This window comes from Chlorocebus sabaeus, chromosome 1 (assembly GCF_047675955.1).
Source record: "Chlorocebus sabaeus isolate Y175 chromosome 1, mChlSab1.0.hap1, whole genome shotgun sequence".
NCBI lineage: Eukaryota > Metazoa > Chordata > Mammalia > Primates > Cercopithecidae > Chlorocebus > Chlorocebus sabaeus.
This window is the reverse complement of record NC_132904.1, coordinates 21,247,418-21,269,837: the sequence shown is the minus strand read 5'-3', so window position 1 is coordinate 21,269,837 and position 22,420 is coordinate 21,247,418. Positions and strand designations below refer to the sequence as shown.

At 40.8% G+C, this 22,420-nt stretch overlaps 1 protein-coding gene and 1 pseudogene across 4 annotated transcripts in view; both read left to right on the top strand.

Moving 5' to 3' along the window:
- Nucleotides 1–22,420, top strand: part of ALKBH3 (alkB homolog 3, alpha-ketoglutarate dependent dioxygenase) — a 40,566-nt gene that overhangs the window by 7,335 nt on the left and 10,811 nt on the right. For all 4 annotated transcript variants that reach the window (XM_008001065.3, XM_008001084.3, XM_008001075.3 and 1 more), the window contains exons 6-8: nucleotides 1,551–1,654; nucleotides 3,887–3,975; nucleotides 13,849–14,058. In XM_008001065.3, coding sequence (XP_007999256.2) covers nucleotides 1,551–1,654; nucleotides 3,887–3,975; nucleotides 13,849–14,058 — 403 coding nt within the window. The remainder of the gene's footprint in view (nucleotides 1–1,550; nucleotides 1,655–3,886; nucleotides 3,976–13,848; nucleotides 14,059–22,420) is intronic.
- On the top strand, nucleotides 9,694–11,908 carry LOC103237110 (SEC14-like protein 1 pseudogene; annotated as a pseudogene).

The following is a 22,420-nucleotide window of genomic DNA, read 5'->3' as shown; positions in this document are numbered from 1 at the left end:
GAAACATTAAAATCACCTTAATGCTTGAGTATACTAATTGTCATAAAATAATGAGACATTTAAAACAAATATATTAGAACTTACACATCTAAATGAATTTCTTTTTTTTTGTTGTTTTTTTGTTTTTTTTTTGGTTTTTTTTTGAGACAGAGTCTCTCTCTGTCCCCCAGGCTGGAATGCAGTGGTGCGATCTCGGCTCACTACAAGCTCCACCTCAGGGGTTCACACCATTCTCCTGCCTCAGCCTCTCAAGTAGCTGGGACTACGGGCGCCCGCCATCACTCCCGGCTAATTTTTTGTATTTTTAGTAGAGACAGGGTTTCACTGTGTTAGCCAGGATGGTCTCGATCTCCTGACCTCGTGATCCACCCGCCTCGGCCTCCCAAAGTGCTGGGATTACAGGCGTGAGCCACCGCGCCTGGCCCTAAATGAATTTCTTAAGAGCTTCCGCTGGAACAATGGCTCTGCCATGGTTATAACCCTTTTTGGAACTTTTAAAGCAAGTCACTCCAACCAGTTTTATCATTTTGGTCATATCTTACTGTTAACTAGGTATGGCTTCAGGTAAGCTTTGGCTCTTTCAGAAAATCAGATGCACCTTCAAAGAGTGAAGTGCTACCAAGGCAGTTTAAGAGACTCTTCCGTGGGCTTTCAGAAGATGTCTTAAGAAAGATATCCAAAATTATTTTGAGCTGAATTGGCATTGTTGAAGTAAACACATATTCAGTGGGAGAAAGAACCCTCATTAGCTGTGTTTATTTTGATACAGTCATAATGAGCTCTAGCTTTCCCTAGAATTAGTGTAGTCTCAGAAGACTACCAATTGTTTAAATAAAACAGGGCCAGGCATTTTATTAGTTATTCTTTTTTTGAGACGGAGTTTTGCTCTTGTAGCCCAGGTTGGAGTGCAATGATGTGATCTTGGCTTACTGCAACTTCTGCCCCCAGATTCAAGCGATTCTCCTGCCTCAGCCTTCCAAGTAGCTGGAACTACAGGTGTGCACCAGCACACCCAGCTAATTTTGTATTTTTGGTCCACACGGGGTTTCACCATGTTGGTCAGGCTGGTCTTGAACTCCTGACTTGAGGTGATCCACCCGCCTCAGCCTCCCAGAGTGCTGAGATTACAGGCATGAGCCACTACACCCAGCCTTATTCTATTTACTCTTCACAGTGAACCTATGAGGTTGATGTCATCTCAGGTTACAGATGAGAAAACCAAAGTTCAGAGAGGTTCAGTAACTTGCCCAGGGCTTCACAGCTAAGCAGTACTGGAGTAGTGTTTGAATTATGATCTATAAAAGCCCTTACCTATCATCCATTTATCCTTCATTGCCTCTTTTATTTGTCCCAACATGAAAGGAGCTTATTTTACATATGGCACCTCATGACCTGGGTGATGTTAGGCTCTGCTTGCTGTGGGAGCTGTGGTAAGATGATTTCGTCTACCCATTAGAAGCTGCATCCAGATTAACTGTTTCCACTAACGTTTAGAGTCTAACTTATCTTTTCCATGTTCTTTGGTTAACAATGGTTCATTCTACACCCAGGGTCTGTTTGTATCCTGGCTTTGTTGACGTAAAAGAAGCTGACTGGATATTGGAACAGCTTTGTCAAGATGTTCCCTGGAAACAGAGGACCGGCATCAGAGAGGGTAAGTAGATCCCAGAGGTCACAGTTGGTGCTGCGTGTTCTCCCTCTCTGGAATGTTTCCTAATACCATCGCCTCTACTTAGCTAGTCTTAAACAGAAATTCAAAACCTGAGATCCTAAGAAAGTAGAATTAGCCAGAAAGGACAGGGAAAAGTATTCTAGGGAGGAGAAACAGCAGGTGGAAGGCCCAGAGATCAGAGAGAACATGGCAAGAGGATAGAGGTGAGAGTTCAAGGAACCAAAGGAAATTTGGTTGGCTGAGCTATGGCTGATATACTTACCTCCTTTTGTGTTTGTTCACTGACTGTTGCTTCAAATGGTGCCAACTTTTTACTTCATAGAAACTAACAGAGCTTTCTTTTTTTCTGATCCCATTTTGCATACATTCTTTCACACTCCTTGCTGACTTTGTATTCTTTAACTTTCACCAGAAGAGTCCAGTCTCCTCTAGCTTCAGCATCTGTACTCTCCTGAGCTTGTAAAAGTGACACAGCAGTTTGTTACCTGAGTTGGAACCTGAATCTCTGTGGGCATCCACAAGCCAACAGTGCCTATTATACCACAGGTGGTCACTGGGGGGCGTCTGTGCTCTAGCATAGAATTTTCTTTCTGGCACATTGAGTGAATGTAGATTTTCTGTAAAGAGGCAAAGTATATATAGTTGTCCCTCAGTATCCACAGGGGATTGGTTCCAGGATTCATGTATGCTCAAATCCTTTTATAAAAACTATCATAGTGGCTGGGCGTGGTGGCTCACACCTGTAATCCCAGCACTTTGGGAGGCCGAGGCAGGTGGATCACGAGGTCAGGAGATCGAGACCATCCTGGCCAACATGGTGACACCCCATCTCTACTAAAAATACAAAAATTAGCCGGGCATGGTGGTGTGCACCTGTAGTCCCAGCTACTCTGGGAGGCTGAGGCAAGAGAATTGCTTGAATCCAGGAGGCGGAGGTTGCAGTGAGCCAAGATCGCGCCACTGCACTCTGGCCTGGCAATAGAGCGAGACTCCATCTCGGAAAAAAAAAAAAAAAAAAAACTATCATAGTATGTGCATATAACCTATGCACATCCTCTAGTATCCTTTAAATCATTATAATACCTAATACAATGTAAGTGATGTGTAAATAGTTGTTATACTGTTTTTATCGTGGTATTGTTATTTTTAATTTTTATATATTTTTTGAGTATTTTTCATCCATAGTACTGTTATTTTTAATTTTTATATATTTTGTGTGTATGTTTGATCCATGGTTTGAGTATTTTTGATCATGGTGAATGTGGAACCCACAGATACGAAAGGCCAACTGTACTGGCTTCATTTTTGTTACTCATGCTTCAGAATGGGAGTCAGCTTCCTCTCAGCCTTCAGGACAGCCTTCTCTCAACTCCCGCAGTTTCTGCAGCAGGGCTTTTGGTGACAGACATGGCTTTGATTGTTGGCTCTTTCATTCAAAGTAGTTGTTAATTTTAAGCAAATTACAGTTAAGTAACTCTCTGATCCCTGGTTTTCTTATCTGTAAAATTAAACTAATAATACTGTCTACCTTATAAGGTTGCTGTGTTAATAAAATGAGATAACACAAGATTGCCTGGTACGTAGTAAGCCTTCAGTGAGTATTAGCTGCTGCTATTATTATTACTATTATTGTTCTTATTGTTGTGGTTATACCAGTAGTGGGAGAAAGAGTAGATCTATGGATAACTGCTTCTATAAATTGGAACATCAAAGCCTTCTGACGAAAATCAATTGCATGCTACAGTGGGTCAGGACACTTTTTCCTCCTTTGAATCAAAAAGGTTTACACAACGTTGGACACATGAATGAGCAGTTTGTCTTGTTTCTCATATGGATGTTGGTGCCACAAATTTCTGCAGACAGGAGTTCAGGCTCCATATTCTACTTTTTGAGACCGTCCCTAGTCTGAGCCCCACTGTTCCCCAGTGTGACTCTTTGCCCTCTCTTGTTTCTGTCATCACTAATACAAGCAAGTCACTCACATTCTCATCTCAGAGCCTTTGCCCATGCAGTGTCTGCCAGCGTAGTGGTTTCTCTTGTTCATTCTACTTGCCAAGTCCCATATCTTCTGTGAAGGTGGAACTTTGGGTCAGAGCCTATTCTTACTTTTCCTTTGTATTTCTCATAGCATATTGCAGGGCACAGAGTTGGCATTCAGTAGTAACACCTTAAATAGTATTAAACCATTTCAAAGGCCTGTATTTTCTTTCTTAGATATAACTTATCAGCAACCAAGACTTACAGCATGGTATGGAGAACTTCCTTACACTTATTCAAGAATCACTATGGAACCAAATCCTCACGTATGTCAAAATATTGTCATTGGTATGGTTTTATAGACTATATACTATGTGTTGAGTGCTATAAAATAACAACAGATTACCTTGCAGAGACGCATGCTGGTTCCTAGTTCAAAAAACCTCTCTGGGTTGAAACATTGAGTCTTTGTTGTTGTCATCCTTCATGTGCTTTTGATCCATAGATGAGCTAGAGGATGAGAAAAAACTAGAACTAGAGTAAACTGAACCAGAGTCTAGGATTTCAGGAAAATGAACTATTTCTTCTCCTAATATCCCTCTTTCCCAAGCTCTTCTGGCTGTAATCCTTCTGTGTACACGCTGGTATGCATTTGCTGTGGGGCTGAGTCCTTATGACTGACGAGTGAGGTCAATATGTCTTTTTCTGTTTCTCAGACTCTTTTGCTATTTGTGAAAAAAAAAATCTGGTGTTTTTCTTGTTAACTTTGTATTTATTCTATGGCTGCAGTTCTCAGACTTCCATCTGATTACTGCTTTGGCTTGTTTCTGCTGCTGCTTTTGCTTTTAAAAAATTTCCATGAAAGTAGATGAAGATATTCTAGTATATAAATTAAGCTCATCCAGGGGACAGAGTTAAGGTCCAAGAAATAGCTCCCTGTTTAGTTCCTGGAATCTTGCCTTTGGCAAATAATGTTATGTTTTATTGAAAGAGGCTTTGAAGAAAATGGAGTTTTGCTTATGGCATTGGGATACACAGAAATGTGACACATTTCAGAGCTTCTAGAAATGTGTAATTGCAAGCTACCAATTTACTAAAATGTTCAGAGAGAGAGCATTGACCGAGGGAACATGGCCTGTTCACGTAAGGAGATAGCTGCATGCTTTGGTTTCGAGGGCTTCATTTAGAATGTGAGCCGGGGAAGTGCCAAGACCCTTTATCTGAGGTTGATTTTGAAACATGGAGATAATGGAATTAGGCCAGTCCAACAGAGCCTGCTTTCCTTGTTTCTGTCAGAATTAATTTATCTTCTTGTTAGTAGTCATAGCAGAGAATTTGAGGATTAAATGGGCTGTGGGGAAGTTCTTTCTCATTCATTCTAGTTAATCTTTTAAAACAGGATTTCTCAACCTCAGTAGTATTACCATTTTGGGCTGGATAATTCTTTCTTGTGGGTCTATGCTTTGCGTTGTAGGATGTTTAGCAGTATCCATGACCTCCACCTGTTAGATGCCAGTGGCACCCCTCACCAGTTGTGACAACCAAAACCAACTCAAGACATTGGTAAACATCTGCTGGGGGGTAAAATTGCCCCTGGTTAAGAACCAGTGGGAATAAACACAACGCATATAGGATCTGCTGAGTAAAGTAGCCTCTTGTTGTCCGACACTTTGGCAACATTTTGACAACTCTTCAAAAGAATTTATGACAATCCTTTTTTTTTAATGTTAGTAGTATGTGCTTGTTGAAAACTTAGAAACTGCAGATAAACATGAAGAATATTAAAATTCTTGATAATTCTGCCCGATGTTTTGGTTCCAATCTTGATATTTTAGACAAATATGCCTAGAGAATCTTTTTTTCTGTAATAATACCAGGTGTGGTGGCTCATGTCTATAATCCCAACACTTTGGGAGGCCAAGGTGGAAGGATCGCTTGAGGCCAGGAGTTCATAACCATCCTGGACAACATCACGAGATGCCTTCTCTACAAAAATTTAAAAATTATCTGGGTGGAGGCAGGAGGATCGCTTGAGCCTAGGAGTTTGAGGTTACAGTGAGCTATGATCACACCACTGTGCTCCAGCCTGGGAGACAGAGCAAGACTCTGTCATTCAAATATATTTATGTGTGTGTATATATATACACACATATATGTGTGTGTATATATACGTATATATGTATGTGTATATATGTATGTGTGTATATACACATGTGTGTATATGTACATATATACATATACAGTATATGTGTATATGTATGTATTCATACATATATACGTATATATGTATGTATTCATATATACGTATATATGTATGTATATGTGTGTATATATATAGCGTTTCATTTAACTGTGTATCATTAACATGTTATCACCAAATACTCTTGTACAACATCATATTTAATCACTGTACAGTTTTCTGTAATCTATGTGTGCCATAGCTTATTCAAACAACCCTCTTGTTGGATATTAATGTGGTCAAATTAGAATTCTTTAATTCGGATTTGACTGGCTCATAACTTTGTCTTTATTGGTAATATATTTAGTTCATTTGTATACTATCTTGAACAAAAAAGAGCCGCCCTTTTTCCGATTTTTATTTACTTTCATTTTAAATTTAGATATAAGGTCTTGTTATGTTATGTTGCCCAGGCTGGTGTTGAACACCTGGGCTCAAGTGATCCTCCTGCCTCAGCTTCCTTGAATAGTTGTGATTATCGGCCACACCACGACCTCTCAGATTTTTTTAAAGGTGGATTCACTAATGTGTGTATATATATGTTGGGGGTACTTGTTTAGTTTAAAAATTGTCATTACCTGAAGCTTAATATCCCATACAAAAGGAGCAATTTCAGTCATGGGTTTTTAAACTTGTTTTAGTTTTTGTTCAAACTAAATCTTATATGGGCCCAGTGTATAAAACAGATCAGAGCCTTGACTGGCTGGGAGTCCCACCAACTTGACCTCTCCTTTCTTCTGTAGACCCAGAGGTGCCTCTGAGGTACCTAGAACTCTATACAATGCTGTTTGAAATCCACTGAATAGGTCCTTTCACTTCTGTGATTGATGTTTTTTGTATTCTTTTCCTAAAATGTCTTTTAAGGATAAAATGTCTTCACTGAACAGTGAGATAATGCTGAATTTTAATTTAGACATTCAGTTCTGAGGCATCTGTATATAGAGTATTGGTTGGAGAGTCTAAATTAATCCTCTAGTTCATTATCCCCCTTTTTCTTCCTTTCTCTCTATTTCAGTACCAAAAATAACCCAGAAAAAAAAAATACCTACTTAGAAACATAACGCAAACTTTATGTTATCTCAGTACTCAGTCCCTAAGCAAGTCAGGGAAGTGCTAATTAGATTCTCGGTGACATTGTGGAAAAAAACCTATCTTCCTCCTTTACATTCTTGTTTTTCTTGTTAAGTGTGTAATTCTAGCATCTGATCTTTATCTCTATGAAGATAAATTTAAAACTGTAAAGTAAATAGGAAATACAGCCTGCTGACATTATTATTGAAATTTCACTTTTGAATTTATTATCTGAATAAAGGTTAATTTAATATTTTTGTTTTATGAGGGTGGATCTCATGTTATGTGTTTTTCTACCACAATAAAAAAGGAGAACAAGAGATATAGAAACTTACAACTTCCAGAGGCTACCTGAGTCTCTGCAGGTGTCCCATTAGCCAACTGTTTGTTGTTTTTGCTGTTTATTTTTTAAAATCCTCTGCTTAGAATATAATATTATAATGTAATATCCACAACAAGGAATTCCATCTTTAACCATGGTTTTCACATCAGAGTAAAGCTGAGTGATTATGTAAGCTTCCCTGGCAGTTTTACCTGACAACCATGGGATATACTTAATAATAGTAACAGTAATAGTCTTTCCTTTGCTGAACATCTGTTTCCTCACTATGAAACACATAACATGATATGGTTTGGCTGTGTCCCCATGCAAATCTCACCTTGAATTGTAATAATCCCCGTGTGTCAAGGGTGGGGCCAGGTGGAGATAATTGAATCATGGGGGCAGTTTCTCCCTTACTGTTTTCATGGCAGTGAATAAGTCTCATGAGATCGGATGGTTTTATAAATGGCAGTTCCCTGCACACGCTCTCTTGCCTGCTGCCATGTAAGATGTGACTTTGCTCCTCCTTTGCCTTCTGCCTTGATTGTGAGGCCTCCCCAGCTATGTGGAACTGTCAGTCCATTGAACCTCTTTTTCTTTGTAAATTACCCAGTCTCGGGTATGTCTTTATTAGCAGCATGAGAACAGACTAATACAATTCCCATTCAAGGAGTTCCCTAAAGTAGCAGTTCTTAGAGTATAATCCGTAGATCCCTGGTGAGGGTTCATGAAACCTTTTTTGGGAATCTATAAGTAAAACTATTTTCATAATAATACTAAGTCCATATGGTATTTTCACCGTGTTGGGTTTGCACTGATGGTAATGGTGGATAAAGCTGCCAGCGCCTTAGCATGAATCAAGCCATTGTCACCAAACTGTACTAGTAGTCATTGTGTTAATCATCATCATGCCCTTCCAATGTAAACTTTTAAAAATGCCAGTTTCATTTAAGAATGTCTGTTGGTGAAACATTATTCGTTTTATTAAATCTTGGTCTTTGAGTATGTGTCTTCCGTATAGTCTTTTTGATGAAATTAAAAGTATACCTAAAGCACTCCTGCTACAAACTGAAGTGTGATTGTTTGAGCTGTAAGCTGAACTAGCTACTTTTGTTGTGGATTGTTTTTACTTAAAATACAACCGGCAGACCGACTGTGGTTATTCATACTTGAGTATTTGGCAGACATTTCCTCATAAATGAGTGATGTGAATGTCACTTCAAGGAAAACAATGGACGAGATTTTTTACTAATGATAAAAGTTGAGTTTTCAAGCAAAAATTAGAATTTTGGAAAACTGGTATCTGCTACTCTTAGGGTTCTCTAGAGGGACAGATCTAATAGGATAGATACATATACATACATACATATATATATGGGAGTTTATTACATATTAGCTTACACAATCACAAGGTCCCACAGTAGACTGTCTGCAAGCTGAGGAGCAAGGAGAGCCAGTCCCAGTCCCAAAACTGAAGAACTTGGAGTCCGATGTTTGAGGGCAGGAAGCACCCAGCACGGGAGAACGATGTAGGCTGGGAGGCTAGACCAGTCTCTTCTTTTCACATTTTTCTGCCTGCTTTATATTTGCTGGCAGCTGATAAGATTGTGCCCACCAGATTAAGGGTGGGTCTGCCTTCCCCAGCCTCCTGACTCAAATGTTAATCTCTTTTTGCAGTACCCTTACAGACACACCCAGGACACTTTATATCTTTCAATCAAGTTGACTCTCAGTATTAACCATCACAGCCACTTTGAGCCTGACTTCTTCCCATTATTTAGGCTTTTCTGCTGAGATCAGTGGTAATACTCTCGGATGAGAATTTTTTGTTGTTGTATAATGAAATGTGTCACCTTTTAGAAGATCTATATAACTTACTGAACTAATATTTTCCAGATGACCAGTGGTTGATGTTAGAAAACCATGCAAGGTTAAAGATTCATTCAAAGTGCAGGCTGGAGCAATGGCTTTATTATTATTATTTTTTATTTAAGCATTTATTTTAGAGACACAAGGTCTTGCTCAGGTGTTGCCCAGGCTGGAGCGAGCACAGTGGCTCAATCCTAGATCACTGCAGCCTTGAACTCCTGGGCTCAAGTGATCTTCCTGCCTCAGCCTCCCAAGTACCTGGGACCACAAACATATGCCACTGTGCCTGGCTTATTTTTTGTAGAGAGGGTTCTCACTTTATTGCCTTGGCTGACAGTGGCTTTATATATAAAAGAATATGAAAAGTTTGATATGGTTTCCGATTCCATATTGCAATTAACTTTTAAGAAGTCAGTGCTTGTTAGCGGAACCATGACTGCCCCGCAGAACCGTTGGTAGGAGTGCACCTTGCCACCCCGCATCCCAGGCCCAGCCTTTCTGACAAGAGCTAGACTTTGGGTTCCTTGAGGATATTCAGTTTTTGTATGTTTGAATATCCTGTCACCATGTTCAGCATAAAATACCATTCTTAATGATTATCTTCGGCAAGATAGGTGTGAAAGGATTGCTGTTGTATTACAATCATGGTGCAAAAATACCAGTCAGCAGTGAGGCTGTACGAATACCCCTTTGAATTATTATGGCTGCCTGTGAAAGGAGGTTCCCTACGTGTCCTTTGATTCTGATGTTTGTGGACAGTGACACTGTGAATGAATTCAAGAGTGAAGATGGGGCTATTTATGTCATTGAAAGGTGCTGCAAGCTGGATGTAGATGCACCAAGACTGCTGCAGAACATTGCAGGATTTGGTTACATTTATTTTGTCCAGAAGAACTCACTGAATTCTTGGGAACGTACTTTGTATATTGAGGCTCAGAATGAAACATTTTCCAGTCGCTACACCGTTCACCCTGAAAATAAAGATTGAACCTGTTTTGAATAGTCTGCAAGTTTAGATATTAAATCTTTCTTTGATTTTGAAAGTACCATGGAAAAAAATTGCAATGAAACAATATACCAGCAACATTTAAAAAGGAAAGGAAATCATTGAATACTACCTTCGCCATTTAGAAGAAGAAGGCATAACCTTTGTGCCCTGTTGGGCTCCGCCTTCCATCACGCCCTCTTCAGAGACATCTTCGTCATCCTGCAAGAAACAAATAGCGTCCATGGCCGTCATCGTCCCAGATGCTGCCCTCAAGAAGGGGCTGATTGGCGATACCCTCAGCAGCCCCAGCGCACCTGAGCCGGTGGTGGGCACCCCTGACGACAAACGATGTAGATGCCGACTACATCAAGAGATACCTGGGCAATTTGACTCCGCTGCCGGAGAGCTTTCTCATTAGACTTCACCGGTGGCTCCACAAGACCCACAAGGGCAAAATTCCAAAAGATGAGCATATTCTTCAGTTCCTACGTGCACGGGATTTTAATATTGAAAAAACCAAAGAGATCGTTTGTCAATCTTTGACGTGGAGGAAGCAGCACCTGGTAGACTACGTTCTTGCTACCTGGACCCCTCCACTGGTTCCTTCAGGATTACTACACAGGAGGCTGGCATCATTACGACAAAGGTGGGCGGCCCCTCTGTGTGCTCAGGCTGGGGCAGATGGACACCAACGGGTTGGTGAGAGTGTTTTTGGAGGAAGCCCTGCTGAGATACATCCTCTCCATAAATGAAGAAGGGCTAAGGCGATGTGAAGAGAATACAGAGGTCTTTATTTGGCATATCATCTCATGGACCTGCTTGGTGGACTTGGAAGGGCTGAACATGCGCCACTTGTGGAGACCTGATGTCAAAGCGCTGTGGTGGATCATCGAGGTGGTGAAGGCCAATTATCCTGAGAGACTGGGCCGACTTCTCTTCCTGCGGGCACCCACGGTATTTCCTGTGCTCTGGACACTAGTTAGTCCATTTATTGATGACAACGCTGGAAGGAAATTCCTCATTTATGCAGGAAATGACTACCAGGGTCCTGGAGGCCTGCTGGATTACATTGACAGATTATTCCAGATTTCCTGAGTGGAGAGTGCATGTGCAAAGTGCCAGAGGGTGGACTGGTCCCCAGATCTCTATACTGGACCGTGGAGGAGCTGGAGAATGAAGACCTCAAGCTCTGAACTGAGACTGTCTACCAGTCTGCAAGCATCTTCAAAGGAGCCCCACACAAGATTCTCATTCAAATTGTGGATGCCTCTTCAGTCATCACTTGGAATTTCGACGTGTACAAAGGGGACATTGTCTTTAACATCTATCACTCCAAGAGGTCGCCACAGCCACCCTAAAAGGACTCCCTGGGGGCCCCACCTCTCCAGGTGGGAACAATGTGCAGCTCATAGACACAGTCTGGCAGCAAGGCCGTAACTGCGGCATGGTGGAGTCGTCTCTGATCTGTAAAGAAGGAGAAGGTATGCAAGGCTCCCATGTGACCAGGTGGCCGGGCCTCTACATCCTGCAGTGGAAATTCCACAGCATGCCCGCGTACACCGCCAGCCTGCCTCAGGTGGATGATGTGCTCGCGTCCCTGCACATCCCTTCGCACAACTGTAGAGTGATGTACTACACCAAGGTGATAGGCTCCGAGGGTTTCAGAGGTTCCATGACGAGCCTGGAGTCCAGCCACAGTGGCTTCTCCCAGTTGAGGGCGCCACCACCTCCTCCAGCCAGTCCCACTCCAGCTCCATGATTTCCAGATAGTGCCGCACCGCCTTCACTTAGTGTGCAGAGGGGATGGCTGCCCCTCCTCGGACAGCCAGCTCCACCCTCCCGCCCAGTGGTGACATTGTACAGACTCCTCTCACCTCTAGACAGCAAATAGCTCTCCAGATGGTAAATGTAGTCATTTCATCCCAAAACTATCTTGACAGGTGGTTTTAACTCTGATCCTACTTTAACTCAATAGCCATAGATTTTGTATATGTTGTACACAAAATCAAAGGCAGAGCACAAGGGCTCTCTTGAAATAAAAGTAGTTTCTATACCAATTAAAAGATTGACGTGGTCTCAGAAAAAAGAAAAAAGAAACCAGCACTTGTTGAGTTTTGGTATAATATCAAAGAAGAATGTCTACAGTTATTTGAAAAGGCTGTGAACTACATACCTATGTGAAACCAATTTCCTTCATATACTTCAATAAAAATGACCTATTTTAAGAGATTGAATGCAGAAACAAATATGAGAATCAGCTCTCTTCTATTAAGTTAGATATTAAAAAGATTTGCAAAATGATGTCACCCTTCTCATCAATTATTCAGTTATTTGTATTGAAAATTATAGTTATTTTTCATTAAAATGTTGATGTTAACATGTAATGGATTTGTCATTGCATTTTTTTTAATTTTAATTTAATTTTTCTTTTTTTGAGACAGAGTCTCACTTTGTCACCCAGGCTGTAGTGCAGTGGCACAATGTTGGCTCACTGCAACCTCTGCCTCCTGGGTTCAAGTGATTCTTCTGCCTCAGCCTCCTGAGTAGCTGGGACTACAGGCGCATGCTACCACGCCCAGCTGATTTTTGTATTTTTAGTAGAGACAGGGTTTCACCATGTTGGCCAGGCTGGTCTTGAACTCCTGACCTCGTGATCCACCGGCCTCGGCCTCCCAAAGTGCTGGGATTACAGGCGTGAGCCGTGGTGCCTGGCCTGTCGTTGCATTTTAAATGAATTAACCAGTAGTTGAAAATTTTTTCAGTTTTAATTTTAAATATGGTAAAAACTGATGGCCATAACCCATATAAACAAAAGTTATTTGGGCTCCTCAATAATTTCTCATGTAAAGTTTGAGAACCACTGTTCTAAAGGAAGCTTTGTAAAGTCCTCGAGATTTCTGGGAGAAAAGACAGCATTCTAGCAAGAACCAATATAAGCTATGTTGTTTGTAGCTCCCAAGTACAATCTAAGGTCAGGGGTCATCGCTTCCTGTAGTATACGTGGCAAGACAGTTCCAAATATGAATTACATCAGTGAAACCAGTGCCCTGGAGGCAGGTCCATGGAACCTGTTCGTCTTCTGTAGTTGATGTCTCGTACACTTGTCAAGAGCCTATCATGATTCTCATTTTCTAGAAAAGAATGTTTTTACTCTTTGGTTATGTTTTTAGGAAATTAGCCACTCTGGAAATATTAAAGATCATTTTTAAAAAGCGATTCTCCCAATCAAGATAAAACAGGAATAGAACGAACAGAGGGCCACCCAGCAGGAAAGGTTTTCCAGTCTTCAGGCTTTAGTCTGGGTCTGCTGACTACCTAGTGACATACCAGCTTTGCTGCTCCACTTACCACCTTAATGACTTACCAAGGTCGCTGCCCTGAAGATACTGATATTTGCTTTTTTGCAAAGGCCATGTGTTTAACATGGAAAGGATGAGATGGATAGATAGATTCTGGTCCTCATGATATTGCTGTACTAAATTTAGTACTTTTATAACATTGCAGAGATCAACTTGCTTCAAAATAGAAACGATGGGAGGGAATTAAACTACTTTTCTTGCTTTCTGTTTATTGTATTCCAAATGGTTTGCTTATTTCATGCCCTGGTTATAACTTGGCTGATTTTGCCCTTTCTTTCTGTTTTTCCACGCGGCTGCCATTTTGTGTGCTATGCGACTGTCTCTGCCCTTTTCTTGGTCTGTGGATCGCAGTGGCATCCTGTGCTGTGCACACTAAAGAACCGCATTGAAGAGAACACTGGCCACACCTTCAACTCCTTACTCTGCAATCTTTACCGCAATGAGAAGGACAGTGTGGACTGGCACAGTGATGATGAACCCTCACTAGGGAGGTGCCCTACTATTGCTTCACTCAGTTTTGGTGCCACACGCATATTTGAGATGAGAAAGAAGCCACCACCAGTGAGTATTCTCTTCTTCCTACGCTCTTCCTGACTCTTATTAGTCTGTGAAAAAAGGAGAACCCCTAAAAGCTTCTACTTTCAGATTTTGAGCATGGGAATACACATTTTGTTGATGAAACATTTTCAAGTGATTACTTCCCCATGGTTAACTTTTGACTTCCAAAGTGCTCCTTCATTTATTTACATATGCAACAAGAATTGACAGCCTTATGCTAGGTGCTGGGGGCTCATTTCATTGATGATAAACTCCCTGTCCTCTTGGAGATACAGTCTGGTTGGGGTAGGTAAATATTCCTAATTACTCAAATTATTGCAATTGTGATCAATGCTGTGAAGGAAAGCCTTAGAAGGATGACTCAAGCTAGTGGGAGGCTAAGGAAGAGGAAGGAAGCTAAGGAAGACGTCCCTGAAGAAGCCTTTGTTTTAAGTGTTTTTCATGGTAATATGGCCACTTTTCTGTAAGGGAGCATTACATGTATCTTTGTTCCTTCTTAGCCTTCTCCTGAAATACATGTGAATCTGTAACTCTTTCAGAGAGAGGAAACTGAAACCAGATTATCAGAGATGGTGATCTGTCCACATTCAGGTAGAAAAACAGTGACCAAAAAAATGAATAACTATATAATAACTTCAGTTTCCACCCCAGCTCTTACCTTGATTGTGTGACATTTGAGGAATACTAGGGTTATTAATTTTTAAAAAAATCAAAAGTGTAGCACCTTAGGACTAAGAAAGATAGTAACGCCAAGAAAAGAACAAATTATTTTATTTTCAGGATTTGTGTCTCTTCCTAACCAGCATTCCTGATCATTCAGCTTATAATATTAAACCAGACCCAGTCAGTGTGGAAGGCCAAGCCACAGGCTGTTTTTTTGTTTGCTTGTTTTTTAGAGACGGAGTCTCACTCTGTCACCCAGGCTGCAGTGCAAGTGGCACGATCTCAGCTCACTGCAACCTCTGCCTCCCCTGTTCAAGCGATTCTCTTGCGTTAGCCTCCCGAGTAGCTGGGATTACAGGCGCGTGCCAGGACCCCCAACTAATTTTTGTATGTTTAGTAGAGATGGGGTTTCACCATGTTGGCCAGGCTGTTCTCAAACTCCTGACCTCAGGTGATTCGCCCACCTCTGCCTCCCAGAGTGCTGGGATTACAGGCATGAGCCACTGCACCTGGCCCAGGCTGAGTTTTGAATAGACCTAAGCCAGAGCACATCATTATTAGCACTCGTGTCAGTTCTTCGTCAGATACACTTCCATAAGAATACAGTTAACAGACTGAGTGTTTTCCTGGTGTGTATTGGGTTTCCATGCGTGGTATTTTTAAAGCATATTGTGTAATTTTGCATATATGCCATTAAGCACCTTTTGTAGGTATAATTTCCATTGATTAGGTTTTCTTTCATTATGTTTACATAAAAAGTTTGATCTTTGTTAGGGGATTGGTAGTTGCCAGTGTTTTTTCGACTGAACTTGCTCCCTAAGCCTTCGGTTTCATTGGCAAGCAGCCTTCTCATGTGCTAAGGAATACCACTTGAGAATCAGATAAACCAACTTTTGCTATATTCATTTTAGATATGATTATACTTCTGTACACAGCTTCCACTCAGTTAAATACCAAGTTCACATGTGTGAAAAATTCATCCTGCCCTTAGTAAGACTCCTGTTACATAAATAGTAGAGAAACACTGTATGTCTCATTATTTAAGTTCAGACCCTCTTCTGAAGCTGGATGTATGGAACCTCAGCTTGCTGCCAGGAGTGGTACTGGGACCTGGGGTTGTAGCAGTGAATGAGTAAGATGAAATCATCTCTCTCCTCCTGGAGCTCATCTAGTATATGCTAGTACTGCACCTTCCTCCTAGAGTCATCCTTCTAGCCGCCAGATTGGCAAATAAGCTATCGTATATATAGCCTTTGGTATAATAGTGGTTTTTAGTTTTTCACACTTACTTTCTTTGTTGCTCTGTATTTAAGTATTCAGTTACTCTTTCTTTACACTTATACATTCACCACCACCACCACCCTTTTTAAAAATTTGGGCCTATTTTTAGATTTGGAGCTTAAGAATTCCCTAAGTATGCTTTTTGGATAAATCATTTTATATACAAGCAATTTCCAAATATTACACATTCACAATATTCTGGTGCCCAGAAATATCCCATTTCTTCTCCCCTCCAGTGAGCTGAATTTCTTCATTTTCTCACATAAAGATATGACACATGGTGATCAAGAGCTATTTCCTGGTAGTACACATCAGTTATGTTATAGGGTAACAAGTAGATGGAGAGCATAACTACCGCATACATTGTTTCTGTGGGCAACCATTTGGAACGGAACCTTATCCTGCCGTGCCCCATGCTGTAGCTTTCTCCTCTCCTCAGCCTTCTTGGAGTTTATTTTGATGAACATGAATGAGAATGCAGGCCATGAAATACTCAGAAGTGGTAACGTCCATGTAATTGTCTGCCAGTGGCAAGGGAATCTGCACTATGACGATGGTAGCTGATTTGATTAAAATACTGATCCAATAAGTAAGAAAATTTGCCTGAGATTTTTACAAAGTTGGCTGAGGAAAGGGATTTGGGAAGAAATATAAACATGTTGGTACTTCAGGTTGTTGACTGTAGTAAGTTTTGGCTTCTGGCCTAGTCTTAACTGTGATTGAATTTCATGCAAATTTTGTATATCATCTCAATTCTGGCTTTTGTTTAACATTGGGAAATTGAATATTAATATGTTTGAAATTATAATCACACGTAAAAAGTGACCTTTTTTCCCCAGAACCTGTAAATTCCGTTTTTGTGTAAACAGGATACAAATTTAAACTTTTGAAGATTCCTTCAGGTCTCACTAACAGATTTCCAAAAACCTGGAGCTGTACAAATGTAGCTAAACTCGAAGTGCAGAACCCTTTCTTTGAGTTGACGGCCTTGGAAATATATCTTAGAGTGCATCATCTTTATCTTATAAATAATCCTTTTTTCCAAAGGATTGAAAGAAAGTGATTATTGCAAATTTTTGTCTACTTTTCTTTATAAACTCAGGCGATGAGAACATGACTCATGATTCATACAGCCCAAGGTAAAGCATAATTTAAAAAGTACAAATTAGTTTAGTCTTCTGTGTGGGATTTGTAGGAGTCTGACTTCCTGTAACTCTTAGAGACCTATCTCGGTGTACTACTACAGATTGTAATTTTCATGTCTGTCACCGAGACATTCAGGGTTTATTAGAGGTTGTGGGAGGGAATCTTTCAAACTCCTATTAGCTTTGACCCCTCGGAGGAGAAGTTAATGCCTGTTTGACTTGAGTCACAGTTTCTCATCTCAGGCGGACATGGAAGAGTCATGAGATTTCCTGCACTTTGTTCAAGTGTGCAGTTTTGAGACAGAAAAGCATTTGTTTGGGGCCACTTTCAAAGAGAAATAGTCTTGATTTTTTAAAAATTCAAACTCCTCCACCCTTGCAGCAGCTGTTTATTTTGTAGTCTGGCACCTTGAGCAGATCTCCGTTAACTGCTGATCTGCTGAAAGCTGCTCCAGTTCCACACACTGTATTCCTAACAATTTCGCCCTGTGCTGAGACAGTAAGGAGGTCTTTGTTTCGTAAGCACCAGTGCCCTCTGATTCATGCATCAGCTCAGTCAGCTTCATGTAGACATCATCCCTTGGATTAAACATTTCACTCCAAGGTGCTGGTTTTTTTTTTTTTTTTTTTTTTTCCACTGTCCTGTAGTCCAAGTCTGCCAACTACTGCTCATTCATTTTGATTTTAGAGTAAATTACCCTTTCCTTTAATGATATTACTGTCATTCCTCAGGGGCATAGTAGACTTGTTTAAGCTTGCTTTTACATTCATTCCGATTCCTTTTTTTGTTTAGTTCAAATCAAAGACTAAGTGAAGGGCACCTTATCTATATTCTGGCTGATGTCAGGCTATATTGTCTTAAGACTGTCATAAAGCTTATCAAGTATACTTCAATAGACCTTTTTTATTCCATCAGGCTGACTTTATTAAAGGTTTTCTATACTTCTTGTCCCAAACCCAGTTGTACTTTTCAAACTACATTGTGTTCCTGTTTGCAAGGATTAGTCTGGTTCTTTTCCCAGCTAGTTTTAATTCTATACTGAAAAAAACAAGCTGGAAAAGGAACTACAAAAGCCATTTGGCAGGCTGCTATTTCTCTGTCGGTTACCATGGAAACAGTGATGGCTGGGGGGTGTTATTAGATAATAGCAGGAAGTTTGTGATGCACTGGAGGTTTAGATGCCAAAAGCCTTGTTTTTGTAGCAAATTACCTCTGGATAAACTGTATCCTTCATCAGCTGAATTCTGCAAATGTTAGGGGCTCCTATTCTCCTCAAGGTGATTGAGCTGTGGCAAGGGGCTCCTATTCTCCTCAAGGTGACTGAGCTGTGGCAAGTTGAGCCCTCTAACCCCTCCTGTCTTTAGCCCTAGTGAAGAATGTGAATCCTGTTTGTATTGCCAGGAGAGATGGTTGTAAAACCAAGTCTAATGGTAGAGACTATGAGAGCACCCAATGAATTGGAGGTCCTAGTGCTTCCCTTGCTAATTGTTGTGGGTTTTTTATACACTACAGGGAAGAGTGGAGTATAAAAAGGTCAGTCAAGTCATAAATACTGCTATTTTTTGTAAGACTTTAGAAAAAATGAAGATATTCGAATCCAAAATAATGTGATACTAAATAATGTAAATTTGGAAATTAGATAAGCTAGTACTATGCAGGATTTCATAGAGTGGAAACAACCCACAGCTTAGCCAGCAGCCTCGTTGCTGCTATTCCAGTCATCTATCCTTCCTGTTAATCCATCTGTTGATTATAGCACCTACTCTAAGAGATTATCAGATATACTTGAGGCTGGGCATGGTGGCTCTCACCTGCAATCCCAGCACTTTGGAAGGCTGAGATGGGAGGATCACTTGAGCTCAGGAGTTTGAGACTAGCCTGGGTAACATAGTGAGACCTCATCTCTATTTTTTTTATAGTAAATAAAATAAATACAATAAATAAGTCATAAAAAGAAATACTTGAAATAAATTGTTGATAGCCATGATCATTTAAAAACACATACTAATGACATTTTAAAAATTGGTTTGTCATTATGGAAAACAGTATGGCGATTCCTCAAGGATCTAGAACTAGAAGTACCATATGACCCAGCCATCCCGTTACTGGGTATATACCCAAAGGATTATAAATCATGCTGCTATAAAGACACATGCACACGTATGTTTATTGCGGCACTATTCACAATAGCAAAGACTTGGAATCAACCCAAATGTCCATCAGTGACAGACTGGATTAAGAAAATGTGGCACATATACACCATGGAATACTATGCAGCCATAAAAAACGATGAGTTTGTGTCCTTTGTAGGGACATGGATGCAGCTGGAAACCATTATTCTCAGCAAACTATTGCAAGAACAGAAAACCAAACACCACATGTTCTCACTCATAGGTGGGAACTGAACAATGAGATCACTTGGACTCGGGAAGGGGAACATCACACACCGGGGCCTATCATGGGGAGGGGGCACGGGGGAGGGATTGCATTGGGAGTTATACCTGATGTAAATGACGAGTTGATGGGTGCTGACAAGTTGATGGTTGCAGCACACCAACATGGCACAAGTATACATATGTAACAAACCTGCACGTTATGCACATGTACCCTAGAACTTAAAGTATAATAATAATAATAAAAAAAATTGGGTTGTATTTCCTGTTTCTATCCCTGATGTTGGCAAAAAGCACTCAACTGTCTCATTTATACTTATTCCTTTTTTAAAAAATGGGAATAATAATTGGTGGCTACTTCATGGAGATAACAAGTTTTCCTACAAAAGTTACTGTAGTAATCAGTGAATTTTTAAGCCTTTGTAAATGGTAGATGCTATGGTGACTTTTCAGATATGGAAACTGAAAAAGGAAATAGCAGTGAAACTAAGCTCAAAGGTACCCGTGGTCTGTGAAATGGCATTCATTGAAAGAGTATAGGGAAGCCTCAGGGAGGGTAAGGTGGCCTGTGGATCATAAATGGTGATTGAGTTTTTGAGCTCCCATCTATAGGACCATGTAATGGTTTGGAGAGTGTGAGGGTGAGTAGAGAGAGAGAGAGAGAGAGAGAGAGAGTGTGTGTGTGTGTGTGTGTGTGTGTGTGTGTGTGTGTGTATAGGCAGATAAAGATCGGTAGTCCTGGTAAGACTTGAATTATCTTCAGACTTGAGATCCTTTAGGAGTTGGAGTCCTCATTTGCTTCCTTGGAGCCTTGTCTTAAGCTAGAATCCATGCCCTGACTCCCACTAGGAATAACTGATTTTTGCAACAAGCCTCCCAGTTTTGTATAACTAGTGACAGCACTTTTAGTTTTAGTAGGACAAACTTGTGTTTCCTTGTAAAACTAAGTGATTCATTACAAACCTGACTATTTTAAACTTTGCCCCAGTGGTAGAGGTTTTTCTCCCCTTGCCATACTCTTAAGGACTATTCCTAAGCCATCTGGTGATTTTTTTCATCCTTCACAAGTCACATTTTCATGGAGGATGGCTGCCTCACTGGGGCAGAGAAGAGCAAAGTGTGTGGAAGGAAGAAAAAGGAGGCCCTGCCCTGAGCAGAGCAAGCCAGCTTGAGACGTGTCATAGGTGGTGAGACTGGGAGAGTGGGCAGGCACCAGGGCATGCAGAGACTCATGAGCCTCAGGAAGGAGCAGATTTTGTTTTATGTCCATCAGGGAGCCAGTGAGGTGTATTAAGCAGAAGAGTGACACGGTCTGATTGGCAATTTTAAAAGGTCACTATTGCTACTGCATGGAGCCTGGACTAGAAAGAAACAAGGAGGCCAATTAGGACGTTGTTAGATTTTGTATATACCTTGGGACCAAGGTAGAGAAGGAGAAAAAGGGACGATTCAATGGCATGAACTCAGAAGAACAGGGATTTTTATTCTCTGCTGCAGAATCATGATCTGAAAGTGTTATTGAGGAGTAAGGAGAATACTCTGTCACCTGGCTCTGTGAGCCACTGGGTTGAGAGGCATAATCACCTTCCATGTGAGAGGGTTTCAGGGAATTTGCAGTCTTCCAGAGATAGCCAGGTTTCAATTAGGATGAGGAAGCAGAGAGAACCTTCAGAGCTCATTGAGATTGAAGATATAGGTGAGTTTGCTCATCTTTGAATGGGAATTCCAGAGGACACAGTGGAAGGGTGCAGGAGGGAAAGAGTTCCGGGGAATTGTGTCTGATCAGATTATGTCCAGGAACAGTTTGGGAATGAGTGTTCTGGTATTAACAGATGGCTGGAGAGGCTTGCACTTCTGCTAGTGACTGGGCTCAGCTGGAGGTGAGGTATGGCGGAATGTGTTCTCATATGCTTTCAGAGGATGAAGGGCGTTTGTTTCTGGTGCTAGGGCCTGAGATAGAAGCTCTTTTAAGATAGCAGTTCTTTTAAGTTGCATTTTTTTGGAAATATTATATTGCCAAGAATGGAATCTTCATCACATGATCTCTTCTGATTTCACATGCACATTCAGTGTAGCTGGAACAGCTACAACTGTGAGTGTAAAACCAGGTTTGCTTTTGCCCAAATTCAGTAACTTCTCACCCCCACCCTACCCCTAGTACTATTGCGACAATAAGTCTGAACGGTAAACCCTGTCAGCAGATATTTAATTCAATTTCATTGACATCTCAATGTGTGCAGTCCAGAAGGAAAGGCAGTAGTCTGCCTGGTAGTTTGGGCTACAGTGCTGTGCTTTCGATGCCTGCTGAGAGAGCCTCTGCCACAGCCAACAATTTCCCAGGCCTCCCAAATGTTCTTAAGTTAGTGAGACATTGGTGAGGTCCCATGTCATTGAGCTTTTAATATCACTGGGTGTGCCTGGTATAGGATGATTGATTGCACCAGTCCTTTCTGCTTACCTTTCTCATTTGCCTCGCCAGAACTTTCCAAGCCAAATAAATGCCAAAAATCAGGAAAGAGTTTTAGAAAAGCTCAAAGATTTGTATGTGGCGAGTGAGTTTAAAACTGTTTTGAACCAATAACCTCAGTGACTTAAAATCTGTGTTTTTCTAGCTGGCTTCTTACTTTAGCAGATCTTATTTCAGAAACAGCTTGTTTTTAAAGTAATGTATTTCTGATCGATGCTAGGATGTCATCAGTTAAAGTGTGGTTTGAGTCAGCAGAATAACTGCAAAGATGACTTTGTGGGGTCCCAGCTTTATTCTCTCTCCATCATTTCTGTAATTAATATGTTGTGTTTATGTCAGATTTTAAAAATATTTTACCACTATGAACAAAAGGTCCAGCTATGTTCTTGTATCAGCACTAGAGGAACAACTTTGC